Raw genomic sequence first — 13,866 nt, 5'->3', positions numbered from 1 at the left:
AAGCTAACTTTTGGCTTCCAGCCAGTAAAAGCTGCCCTGCTTCTCTAAATTAGACTTGATTCGACCACTGATATACAATGAAATACAGGCTGTCCTTGACTTACACTGTTTCGAGTTACAACGTTTTGCACTCACAACGTTTCTAAATTGACACCCTGTTTCAACTTTCTGATGTCAGTTTTGACTTTACAACGCTTGATCTGATGCCAAGCCACACCAGTGAACAAGTTCACTGTGTCACTCATCTCCCTGGAGAACATCTGTCCAAACTTCCTTGGACACTTTCTTCAAGAAAGCAGATGAGACTCCAGAAAAAACAGCTAAGACTCCTCAGAAGAATCCAGCCAAGAACCTTTCAGAAAGTCCAACCAAGAGCCCTTCAAAACATCCAGCAAAATCTCCTCAAAGAAGTCCTTCCAAATCAATATGATTGCTATTTACAATATAAATACATTAATGTAGCTATATTACTCATCTATAATTGATTGAGTACAGAATTCTGGGTTATTTTTGGTGAAAATGGGGTATCAGGCCTTGGTTCAGGAGCCAATCCCCCATTTATAACATTGTTTCCTATGAGAAAATCGGTTCCAAGTTACAACATTTTGTCTTAAGACGTGGTTTTCAGGAACCAGTTGTGTCGTAAGTCAGAGGACTGCCCGTATCAGTGTCCAGGTGTCTTAGCCCTGGTAGAGCTCCCCCTAACTGAACACTCTCCAACTGCTATGTTGGGTCTCATGCACTAGCCATCTGCGTTCTTAACCTCCTCTGTGAATGAATAAATTGTTGTACCATTTCTTACTTTATCTCCACTACATATTTCCTAGATAGAGGCTAGGAACCAGGAAGGCCAGCTACCCTGGGCTTTGGAAACAGTGGTAACTCTACAGATTAAGCCCGCAACTTCACTTCTGTGCACTCTGGGTTTGCATTTGAGTCCTCCGAAGGGATAGATGTATGTTCCCCGTCTGAATTTTTCAAAGGAATCCAAAGCAAGCAACACTTACGTAGTCCAGAAAGTAAACAGACCCAAACAAAAAATAAAATCCCAATTGCATTTTCCTGCACTAGTCTCTTCACAATTCTGGGACTATGCTGTGGGTTTAGCTTGGGCTCCTCTAAGGAGTCTAGAACCCTTTTCCTGCAGCACATGAGTCTTGCCAAATCAAGGAGTCTCTTTCTCTCTCGTGCTCCAGTACAGCTGCTTCCTTTGACCTTGGCTGACCTTGCAGTTACATAGGACTTTGCTATGAGACCACGTCATTTTACTCTTCCCTGCCCAAGGCTTCCTGTGTGCCCCTGTAAGCCCCCTAGGCCATCCAGTCTTTGTGATTTTGAAAAGCTACCATCAGTACTTTGGTTCTCTGTTCTCAGTTTGCTCTCCAAAATCTATTCCTCAGAGAAGCTAAAGACAAATACTTTTCCCCTGGGTTCCTGCTACACCCATGTCCTAAGGTGCTTCCTTCTGAATGTAGGACCTAGTCATGCTATCACTTTGGTGTCACCAAAAAATGGAAGTAAAAAACCGCAGAAAAGGCAGCTAGCCCCACATTCAAAATGTAACCTGGGGTCAAACACACACACAAAGAGAGTTAGTCACTAGTACCAGTCAGAACTACATGATGAGACTCTCCCAAATTTTCACCTGCAACAAGTTTTCATGACAGGTGAATATCCACATTAAGGAGATATGTATTTAGGCCAGCTGGTGAGTTCCCTGTTCTCTGCTAAAGGAGTCTCATACTGCAATTAAATATAGCAATATCACCTAGAACAGTGGTTTTCAGCCTGTGGTCTGTGGACTCCTGGGGGTCCACAGACTACGTTGAAGGGGTCTGCAAAAGTACATGAATACCCACATTTACAATTCAAAGGGGTCTGAATCTCCATTTGATATTTCCAAAGGGGTCTCACCTCCATTCAAAATTTTTTAGGGGTCTGCAAATGCAGGAAGTTTGAAAACCCCTTACCTAAAATACGTTAACTTTTATTATTGCCATTAGTTAATATCAACACAGATCAACTAAAGAACTTACAGCTGCAAAAACTGGACTAACTATTGCAAATCCCCACTCATTCTCTTATAGTCAGTGAAATTAGCTAAATATATATTAGTATAAGTGACAGGAGAATCTGGCCCATCATTGAATAAATGATGGTCAAGCTTCTTTATTACAGAGATTATCCCATACACTTTAGTGCTAACCCACTGTGTCTGATCTGTAAAAGCAAAGAGATCTGTCAGTGGGCAAGTCTACATGTGTGCTTTAATGCATATTAGCTTATTTTAATGTGCATTAAAATGTCACAAAAAACATGCTCTTTAGCTAATGTACATTAAAATAGGCTAATGCATGTTTTTTAGTGCCTCACAATGAAGGTACTAGTTTTAATGTGCATTACCTAAAATACATTAATGAATGTGTAGATGTGCCCAGTAGGGGTGTGCAAAATGGGCCTATTTGATTTGGATTCGGCCCAAATCACAGACAGTGATTCGGTTCGTTGATTTAGATCACTGTCCCTGATTCAATTCAGCCAAATCCAAATCTGAAGATTCAATCCGGATTCAAAGAATCAGCGATTCAGACATAGACACAGCTTTATATGTTTTTTCTACATGCCTCAAGGTACCAGCGTGACTTGTGAATGCTGCAATGCTGGGGCACATGGAGTGTCGGGGGCACCCTCCACGTGGTTAGTGGTAAATCCGGAAGTGAACCAGAAGTATTTCTGGTCTACTTCCAGGTCTGCTGCTGAGCACACTGGGGAGTCCCTCGTGCTCCTGTGGGAACACTCCAGGCACCCCAGCATTGCAGTGTTCATAGATTTCATATACAGTAGGGGCTGGAAGGGACCTCATAAGATCATCAGCCTCCACCACAATAGGCAGGTATTTTAGATAAGACCAGTGGCTGTTTTGGGAACAGTTTGGATCTGTTTACAATCAGTTAATAAGAACAAATCTTCTTCCTCCTCATTTCCTTTTCTCAGTACTCCCCCACTACTCTGTGGTCTCTGTGAAGTACAGGGCACATCTACATGTGCCCCTGAATGCACATTTGCTATACGGCACAGTCATTTAGTATGTGCCTTAGCAGTTCTGGCAGTGCACGGTTATTTTTAGATGGTCATTAGATGGCCAGTTGCCATAGCGATGAGCTAAGGTGACATAGCTCATTGGTACAGCGATGTATCATCAATGTCACAGTTTGTGTCCACTGGTGCTATGTCATCATAGTGTCTCATGTAGATGTGCCCAAACACTGTGTTCAGGTTGATGCCTGTGCCTGGAGAGGAGAACCTCACCACCTGTAAGGCAAACCCTGAATACTAAAACAGGGTGGCCAACCCGTACCACACCTGCCACCAGTGGCATGGGCAGTCTCTGCTGATACACTTGGCCTCCCTTCTCTTCCTCCCTTGAAATAATAGGCTATCCACTATCCATTCCTGGAGCAATTATCAGCACCTGGTGAGCGGCTCCATGCCAGCAAGCTGTGAACTATAATGCCCTGTTTTCTTCAAGCTGTATGTCAACTCAGCAACTCTTATTTATAAGCTACTTGTTATGTTCTGACAATATGCTTGGTGCTACAGAAGGCAAAAGTAAGAGTCCAGCCTGTCTTAAAACACACAGAAAATGTACTGAGAGAGAAAGCAGTAAGAAAACAATAGGAACAAGCAGCACTCCTGCAAAATTCAGTATCGTGGGGATGGAGTATTGGGGTTGGAGTATTGTTGTAACCAGGATAGTTCAGGAAATGTACAGGAAGCAAGGATTTGTTGTGATACCTTGTATTGGGCCAGCTGTATAATCAGGAGAGCTGCTGGACACATTTTCAGGCACCAAGTGCTCTTCTTCAGGCCTAAACTAGTTATTGGCATCTACCCCTGTGTTGGTCCCTCAATTCTGATTTACAGTAAAGGCAACCAGCTGTTAGAGATTTTTGTAATGGGGGCTAAGACCAAGAACTTATTTCACTAGACTAACATATAACTGTAATAGCGACTTTAATGGCTTTCAATCATTCCCAAACTAATAAGGATTAAGACAATTAGCCTATATGTGGAAGGCACCCCAATTCATTACTAATCCCCTGCATCATCCTGGGACTCTGCAAGGTCAAAACCATTGAAATAGTCTGTTTATTTAACCACACAAAATGATTGAAGAAAGTCATAACATGTTCCTCTTAGGGCCAAATGTTGAAGTTCTTATCACAAATCACAGATATATGATATTTCTGCAAGTTGTCTTCTGAAACTAGAGAACATACCTGATTGTATGTACCCCAACGCTGCATTTGATGTCATCGAACAGGAGACAGCAAAGGGGTAGATGAGTCACTGTGTCCCACGAGAGCTGCTACAACAATCCATGAAGAGTCCCCTTCCAGGAAGCATGTCAGCAACTTGTTGCACATGTCATTTTAGACTGCTGCATCCAAAACAGCTCTGGCAACACTACAAAGCAAATACACAGCCTGAAGACAAACATTTTCTGCAAATCAGCAACAGTTGCTTAGTTCTGGAAGGCTTCCAGACTTAATCTTCCTTCAGTAGGAAAAAAACCCCCAAAACATGCTGACAGTAGCCAAGGAGAAGTAGTGGCAGCAGCAACAACAACAACAACAACAATTACTGAAAGGACACGGGATAAAGGCGCCCAACTGGACACAGGACAAACAAAAGGAGTGAGGTATTCTGTGAAGCCAAATGGAAAGATGACGCATGTTCTGCTTTTTAAGCATTCCAGCCATTCAGAGAGTTCTTTCTTTTAAAGACTGCTTTGAATGCTTTATTAATCATTTGATCTGTTAACATCAGATGTGTATGGCTGGGGCTCAGGAATCAAAGAATCACAGGAATCAGATGTGGGTAGGATGTTTGGGTTTATATAGAATCGTAGAAAAGTAGGCATGGACAGGACCTCGTGAGGTCATCTAATCCAACCTCCTGCTCGAGGTAAGATCATTCTTGACTTAAACCATCCTGCTCAAGATATGGTCAACCATTTCTCCTGAGAGCCTGTTCCAATGCTTGACCATCCTCATAGTGAGATTTTTCCAAATCTCTAACCCACATTTCTTCTGTTGCAATGTGAGGATCCATTATAAAATTATTTTACATTTCAGTCGCTTATAACTATGCCAGACTTTAACTGTTTAGGGTGAAATATTTTGAGCCAGTGCCACACTTGATAAACCAGATTCTATCCCTGCTTCTGCCACAGCCTCCCTGAATTGAGCTATCCATATGCAGCCATTCTGGGTCCCTCACTTGAATCACCTGGCGGCAGACTGACAGATGCACTAAGCATTCGCTCCTGTATCTGAAGTCAGGGAGAGCTATGTGCTGGACAAAGAAAGTGCTAAATCCTCTGAACAATTGGGCCTCTGGTATCTTAAACTGGGCACCAACAATTAACATACACTATTGACATTAATGCCTATGTTCTCCATTTGTAAAACGGGAAGAATAATAGTTACAATACCTTACTTCATAGAGGCATTGTGAAGATAAAATGATTTAAATTTATGAAGCCCTCAGATATCACAGTAATGGGCATCCTAGGAAAGCCCATAAGGAAATAAGAAATGTTGTAGCCAGCAAATGGTATGAATGGTATATGGCAGGGATGGGCAATTAGTTTGGGCAGAGGGCCACTTACTGAGTTTTGGCAAGCCATTGAGGGCCGCATGACAGGCAGCCCAGGGCAGATAAATATTAATTTTCTAAATTTTTAGGGGCCCTGCGGGCCAGATAGAATGGCCTGGTGGGCCACATTTGGCCCCCAGGCCACATTTTGCCCACCCCTGGTATATGGTAAGTAGTGCATAAGGCCACACACTCGACAATGGGAATAAAAAGAAATATTAGAGAACAGGACTGGATGAGACCTCCTTTGTCCTCAACATCATAAGCTGAAGGAGTTGCAGAAGTATTACTCCCAGTGGATGTTTTTTCCCAGCAACTGACTCCTATTAGGTTAATAATCTTCTACTTTTCAGCATAAATAAATTCATTGCTAGTTTATGTCCATTTGTTCTTGTTCTAATGTTATCCTGTAGCTTAAATAGTCATTTTCCCTTCCTGATTTTTATTTCCTTGATATATTTTTAGAGCTATCATACCATCTTTTGGCCATTGTTTGGCAAAGCTAAATAAACCAAGCTCTTTTCACCTCCTCTCATAAGGTAGATTCACCGTTTTCCTGGTCACCCTCATAGCCCTTCCTTGTATCTGTTCTAATATAAATTTCTCTCTCTTGAACAAGGATGAGAGATGTACTGAGAATTCTATATCCAGTCTCATGAGGGTCTTTTCCAATGACATTAATATTTCCTTATCACTCCATCAAGTACCTTAGCTGCTAGGATGGCCTTTACCTCTTTCACTGCTGGTTGTTCATAGTTTTCCTGTGAGTAATTATTGGTAATACACCCGGTCTTTCTCTTTCTCTGTCCTTTTCTTCTAATGTGCTCTTTTGTAGTCCTGTAGTAACAATGTGGACTTTAGAGTTTTATTGAAAGTCCTTGCTACCAGGCCTGCAAGCTCACATGCTAATGTAGTTTAGATGAAAGCTCTACTTATTAGTCTTCTTATAGTCCTGCCAGTCTCAGTCTAAAAAATCCAGTGACTCCATCTGTCAAGAGAGTCCTCTTCTCTGAGATGCCTCCCAATGGTCAAATATTCCTAAGCCTTCCTCATATCATCAACCCTTGAACCATCTATTGATCTTTGTCATCTTGTTTTGCTTTCATCATCCCCTCTTGGGAGCCAGAAAAGCTCTAGAGAAGATCACTTGTGCCTCCACTTTTTCCTAGCTTAGTGCACTCATTCTTGATCTATTCCCAGGAAAATCTATAGTGTCATCTGTCTCAGCATGAATGACCAATGGATTCTTCCTCATGCCTGTTGGGATCCTTTGCAGCCTTATGTCCACATACTTGCTCCTGACAGACCACATACCTTCCCATTGTTCGGGCCTACTCTGGTAAGATGTCTGTTGAGTCCTCTTAAAATGGAGTTGCCAGTCACAGAAACCATGGGACTAGGGTAGCATGGGCACTAAGGCACATGGTTGACAGCCCAGAGGTCAGAAGTTTTTGTTCATGACGCAGGCCTGTTAGAGTCTAACAAAACTGCAAATTCTGCTACATACCTTGTCAAAAGGACATGATAAGGAAGAAAGGGTCACACAGACCTGCTTCTTCCTGGTACTGCTGTGAATGACCAGTTCTTTCTTCTGTCTGGAGATCATCCTCTCTCATAATCTCCTAAATATCAGCCTTGTTCCTTCCTTTTGTTGGGATAGTTATTCCTTTTGTCTATGCTACCCGTCTTCTGAATCTGTCTGCTTCTCCTCCTCATTCTCCAGTGAGCAAACCTGTTCCTCAACTCAATTTCTTCTCTAGTAGCCAGTTTTTTCCTCTGTTTTTTCTTTGTGGATAGCAGCTTCTATGAATCACCCATTTTGTCTACTGGTTTACCATCCAGGTTCTCCTCTTCGGCAGGATCTGCAAACATTGAGTAATCTCTGTAGCCTCCTTTCTTCCAAAATGTCTTTAAAATCCTTGCCTGAAGTCCACAATAATTTCCAGATGCATCTCTAGTGCTCAGATCTTCACATGACACTTCTTGCATATACAGGCAGCTCTTGACTTACAACACTTTGAGTTACGTCTCGCACTTACAGCGTTTCTAAATTGACACCCCGTTTTGACTTTCTGACTTCAGTTTCAACTTTACAACACTTGATCTGATGTGACGCCATGATGGTGAACAATTCGCCATGTCACCCATCTCCCTGGAGAACATCTGTCCAAACTTCCTTGGACACTTTCTTTAAGAAAGCAGATGAGACTCCAGAAAAACCTGCAGCCAAGACTCCTGAGAAGAGTCCAGCCAAGAACCCTTCAAAAAGTCCAACCAAGAGCCCTTCAAAACATCTAGCAAAGTCACCTCAAAGAAGTCCTTCCAAATCAATATGATTGCTATTTACAATAGAAATACATTAATGTAGCTATACTACTCATCTATAATTGATTGAGTACAAAATTTTGGGTTATTTTTGGTGAAAACAGGATATCGGGCCTTGGTTCAGGAACCAATCCCCCATTTATAACATTGTTTCCTATGGGAAAATTAGTTCTGAGTTATGTTTCAACTTAAGACGCCGTTTTCAGGAACCAATTGTGTCGTAAGTCCACGAACTGCCTTGATAACATCCCACAGGTTCCCAGTCAAGAATAAGGTATATTCTGAAACTTCAGCCTTGAGCCATCTTCAGTGCTTCCTCCATGCTTAGCATCTCCTGCACTGCTGTTCCATCAATGTCTTCTCTTCATGGTCTCTACCCTTAAAGAAAAAATGGAAAATGCCCTTGCTCTCCAGATACCCTGTAAAAAATTTTATGCAAATTGTTTTCTGTTCACTGGCTCTGCTGGTCACTGGCTGCTCTCTTTTCTAAGCCTTTTGGCTAGGTCACTCCTGCCCCTGTGTTTAGGCTTAGCAGTTATAATGGCTCATTAGCCATGATCCATGACAGGAACCCTCTCTCATGCCCACCTCTATCCAACTTACAACACAACCACCAAGCAGTCTAAAAACAACAAATGGCAGTAAAATTACAGAACCCAAACACTAGCAATTACAACCAAGCCTAATATCAAGAAACAGGTAACCAAATAAATGAACTTACCTCCCCCTTTCCTGAACAAGGACTTGCTTGCTCCACACCAAAGACAAATCCCATGCAGAATCCTCTCCTTACTCCTCTCTATTGGACTAACAGTGGATGCTTCTACATGTGCAATTAATGTGCCTGATTTTGTGCACAGAAAATTCCCAGTCCAGGGCTGCTCCTGCTCTGCTCTACCCCCTGCAGCCGCTGGGGGAGCTCCAGGCTCCCCTTGGGTGCAGGGCTTAGCCCCGAGCTCTGGAGGGTGGGAGGAGCTGTCCCAGCTCAGTGGGTAGCTGCGTCCCAGATGGGGGCAGATCAGGTTGGCCCCAAATGGGGGAGCAGGGGAAGTGGAACTGTCTCAGCTGAGCAGGTAGCTGCCTCCCTGCCCCATGGAGATAGAGACCCAATCTGCACAGGGTAGGGAAGCAGCATCCCACCAAGCCAGGGCAGCTCTCACCACCCCCTGTGGCCCCCTGCTGCCTAGGCTGACTGGGAGCAAATTGCTCCCAATCAGCGTCTACATGTGCAATACAGCATATTTGTTAATGCAGTGTTATTCTAGTACCTGTATCTACAAGTACTAGAAAATGGCACACTAGACTAATATACTGTGCAGTAATTGTATGTGCACATGTAGACGGTGATACTTTACTGAACATTAGTAATGTGCAGTGAAGTGTCCTGTGTAGATGTACTTAGTGAGTATCATCCATCCTATGTATTGAATGAGGCAGGAAAAACATAGTATGTGAGTATTTAACTGAAGTCCATAATATAATGGACCGCGGCTTTTTAGACTGGACATTAGGAAGAACTTCTTCACAGTTAGAGTGGCCAATATCTGGAATGGGCTCCCAAGGGAAGTGGTGCTCTCCTTTACCCTGGGGGTCTTCAAGAGGAGGTTAAATAGGCATCTGGCTGGGGTCATCTGAACCCAGCACACTTTCCTGCCTCTGCAGGGGGTCGGACTCAATGATCTATTGAGGTCCCTTCCGACCCTGGCATCTATTAATCTATGAATCTATAATGCATACCCACTATGAAGCCAAAGTAACGTTGCCTGGACCAGCTTAATTCTAGCAGTTTCTAACTTCCGTGCCCTAGACCTAGACAAATGAATAGTCTTTTAAGGTCATTTTCTACACATCATAAACATGGTGTCTTCAAACATCTTACACCTGTTCAAAAAGGACATGGACCCAATATACATGGTTTGCATCTAGATCCAGTAGTATTTTGCCAAACTCCAGGAGGCACTAGTTCTAGGATTTGGGTTCAGAAAAGCTGGAAAAACTGGGGAAGGCCAGTGTGCTGTTTTGGGAACAGTTTGGATCTGTTTACAATCAATTAATAAGAACAAACCTTTTTCCTCCTCCTTTTTTCTTCTCAGTACTTCCCCACTACTGTGCAGTCTCTATGAAGTACAGATTGCGCTTAGGTTGATGCCTGTGCCTGGAGAGGAGAACCTCACCACCTGTAGGGCAAACCCTGAATACTAAAACAGGGTTGGCCAACCTGTACCACATCTGCCACCAGTGGCACGGGCAGTCTCTGTATAGCATGTGTCAGATTGGGGAGGGAACAGGAAGCCTGGTGACAGATATGGCAGGGAGCGGAGAGCATAGCAGCAGATTGGGCTGGAGAAGAGCTTAATTTGTGTCACTTCAGACAAAAAGGCTGGCCCTCTCTGTACTAAAAGGACCTCATCCCCTGCAAAGTATTTAATTAACTCTTTCTGTATTTGTATCTCTTTTATTTGTAATTAGGTAGCAAGGTTTGGAATATACATAGCTGCTGGTCCAGTGAGGCACCACATAATATGCTATGTAATGCAGCCCTCTGAGGTTTCCTGGTGCTGACTTTTGAGAGAGAAATGCATACCCTGAAGTCTGTGTTCATTCTTCCGTGAGGAGGCAGCCAACCGCTCTGTGCAGCAGCAAATCTGCCAGCTGGCCAGAGAGGAGCAGTGGCATCAGTTGCAAGCTGGCCTCTTTGCTAGCTACATGAAATATCTAGTGTGAGAGGATTAGCAACCTGAGGAGAGGGGAGCAAATTGGTGCAGAGAGTTGGGGTTGGGGTGGAGGAAAATGTTAAGGTACCTATTATTTATAACGTTCTTCTTCTGATCCCAGGTTGCCCATAATGAGGTGGGAGGAACTGGAAATTCAAATACAAAGTCTGACTTGCAGAAAGGTCCATGGAGAAATATTACTTACATTAGGGGGGAGAGTAAGGCTCAGATTAGAGTCACACTCCAGTCAAAATGAAAATTGTAACTCCCCCATGTGTCGCATGCAGTGGGTCTGAGTTGCAACTGAGCAACTGCAGAGCTTGGCCTACTCAACGATGCATGTGAAGGGAGGGCAATCTTCAGTTCTTGTTTTCTTTGCACTGCCTGCTCGGCTGCTAAGAATCTGTCTTGTGATGTGCACGCTCCTGACCTGCAACCACTACTCTGATAGTCACCTGTGAGCTTTCCTTCCCCCAGGCTTGATATCGGGCAACTTCCTGATAGAGATGCATTCTTCCTAAGTAATTCCCTTCCTTTGCAAGACCTGTAGGCAAAGATTCTGGAAGTCCTTATGTAAAATATCCCCTTATGTCTGCTGGCAAGAGAGATTTGGCACATGCTCAGATACTACAGAACCTCATGCACTAAACGGCAACTTGTAATGCAGGGGTGTCAAACAGACAGGCCAGCCATATCATCTGCCCCCGTATTCTAACTGTGGCTCTTGGAATGACCCACAGGCAGCATACAGGATGTGCTGAATGACCCCCTGCAATGCTTGCTGAGTGGTGCAGCAGCTGCCATGTGCAGCACAGCCCTTCTGCATGCAGCTCCAGGACTGTGTTGCACACAGTAGCCACTCCAGGGCCATGCAGCACAGCCCTGCAGCAGCCACAGCGCACCAGAATGTGGGGGTAGTCTGTGGGTTCAGTCCAGCCCATGGACCAGCAGTCGTCTGGCCCATGGGGCCAGGTGAGTTTGATACCTCTGCTGTAATGGAAACCTGTGGATCATCATCCTCATCCCCCTCAATATCCTGAAGTATGAAATACTTGGATTTCAAGGTTGCTATGTGTTTCTAGAAATACCCTACCATAATTATTTAAAATCCATTCTTTCTGGAAATGTTTGTAACAGCAAAAGGTGAGCACAAAAATATTCTCAGGAAGGGACATAAACTTTTCTGAAGAGTCAAGTGAATAGTCACAGGAAAAACTTTGCAGTAACTCTACCCTCTTGCACCAGTAAATAATTTCTCTTCCAATGTTCACTCCATCAAATATTTTATGGGATGTTATCACATTCCACCGTAGCACTACTGAGTTTACATACCTCCTTCTTGTAATCTTTCCTCATTCTTTGGTCCTGCCAGCCCTCTACCTGGTTTTGTTGAACGTTCTCCAATTTCTCAATGTTTATCTCATAACAAGATGTTCAGAACTGAATACAGCATTACAGGTACAATATAATTCTCTCACCATCACATAGATGAGACCCCCATCCCCCTATGACATCTTTAGGAAGCGTTTCCTTGGAATATATCTTTGAGTACTTCTGTGTCTGAGCAAAGCTGCTCAGGTACTCTCTAATCAGTTGGCACTTATGGGTTCTTTTACTTTCTGTTCACCTGATAGTTGTGAATCTTGTGATAACCTAGTAGTGAACCTGCCATCTCAGCAAAGAGAATGAGAGTTTTATTGACACCCCAAATTTGGCAAAATGACATGAAGACAGAAGAAGAACCCATTAGAGGTTGCACATGGAGATGAAGAGGCTGTAGACTGTGTGGGTTTCTTGAGAGTGCTGGGTAACCGTGAGGAGGAGTTGTGTAGAAACCCCCCCCCCCCTTCATTATGAGGTTGTTCTATGCTCAGTCTTCCTATTGATTCATTCATCTGCTTTAATGTATTCTCTTTCCCCTGACAGGTCCATGGGAAGTGTGTGTGCAGACACAACACAGCAGGGGACCACTGTGAGAGGTGTGCGCCATTATACAATGACCAGCTTTGGAAGCCAGGAGATGGAAAAACTGGTGCATCAAATGAATGCAGAAGTAAGTGGGAGGGAGTTTAATGATCCAAGGTCTCAGGACAATAAATCACTGTTTAAGTAGGAAAAGTTCTATAATACATAATTCATCCAGTCTAGATTTATGGTGCTCTTGCAACAGATGGAGAATGAACTGCTAAGCAACTGCTTGAAAGTCCTTTCAATCAGTGCAGTTTTTTTAATATAATTGAATGATTTGATCTACTGAAATACTGAACTTACAAGACAGAACACTGCTCTTCAAAGAAACACATCCCTTCATTCATTTCCCTACTCTACAGAACTGTAGTATGCTAATATGGCATAAGGAAATAAATTTCATGGTACAAAAGAAGATTCAGTGATCTGTCTTTAGTATGTGTGTAGGAACAAGGTTTCAACAACTTTTTAAATGAGTTGATTCCAAGTTCGTATTAATTATGACACAAAATTATCATTTGTCATAGTATGTATTTATTAACAAGTAAGTTATGTGGTCATAGAAGAGAGTCATAATCAAAAGCTAGATCTGGATTTAACAGATGACCCCTCTATCTGCAGTGGTCCGAAACAACACCCATGCTTGCAGACCTGGAATCGTAATTTCATGACATCCTTATATCTTTATAAAGAGATCAGCTAAAAACATGGATCCAAATGCCCCCATAGCTTGGAAGAATTTAAAATCTGTGTCCTTCTGTTTCTTACCACTTAGCAAAGTGCAAAACATAACATAGAATACTGCTAATTAAAACAATGCACAGTGGGTGCATCTACACCTGCATTGATGTCCCTTTGCTACTGTGCGTTGGGTGTAGTACCTCTAATATGAGGTACTACATAAACATGCAGGGGCGACGTGTAGGGGGTGCATGCGGGTGCACATGCACCCCCTGCACGTGGCAGTGCACCCCCTACAAAAAGGCAGTGCCAACACTGTGGGCGGTGCCTGCAGGCGATCACTGCTTGCCACCCTGCTGCCAGGACCACCAGCGCTGTCTGCACGTGGTCCATGATCACCCCTGGCCGCTGCTGGTCACCGACCCATGGTTGGCGCTCACCAACCCCCCCCCCCCCCCCCCAAGCGCCGCCGCCCCCCGCGGCCGCCCCCCCCCCCCCGGGCGCCCCCCCCCGCCCC

General features: G+C 43.7%; 1 protein-coding gene across 2 annotated transcripts in view; it reads left to right on the top strand.

Moving 5' to 3' along the window:
- Window positions 1-13,866, top strand: part of LOC109289046 (netrin-4-like) — a 139,105-nt gene that overhangs the window by 97,479 nt on the left and 27,760 nt on the right. For both annotated transcript variants that reach the window (XM_019504920.1, XM_019504919.1), the window contains exon 4: window positions 12,627-12,753. In XM_019504920.1, coding sequence (XP_019360465.1) covers window positions 12,627-12,753 — 127 coding nt within the window. The remainder of the gene's footprint in view (window positions 1-12,626; window positions 12,754-13,866) is intronic.

Source organism: Gavialis gangeticus, unplaced genomic scaffold, assembly GCF_001723915.1.
Source record: "Gavialis gangeticus isolate Ggan-Ray unplaced genomic scaffold, GavGan_comp1, whole genome shotgun sequence".
In the NCBI taxonomy this organism is placed as follows: Eukaryota; Metazoa; Chordata; order Crocodylia; family Gavialidae; genus Gavialis; species Gavialis gangeticus.
This window is presented reverse-complemented; position numbering and strand designations above follow the sequence as displayed.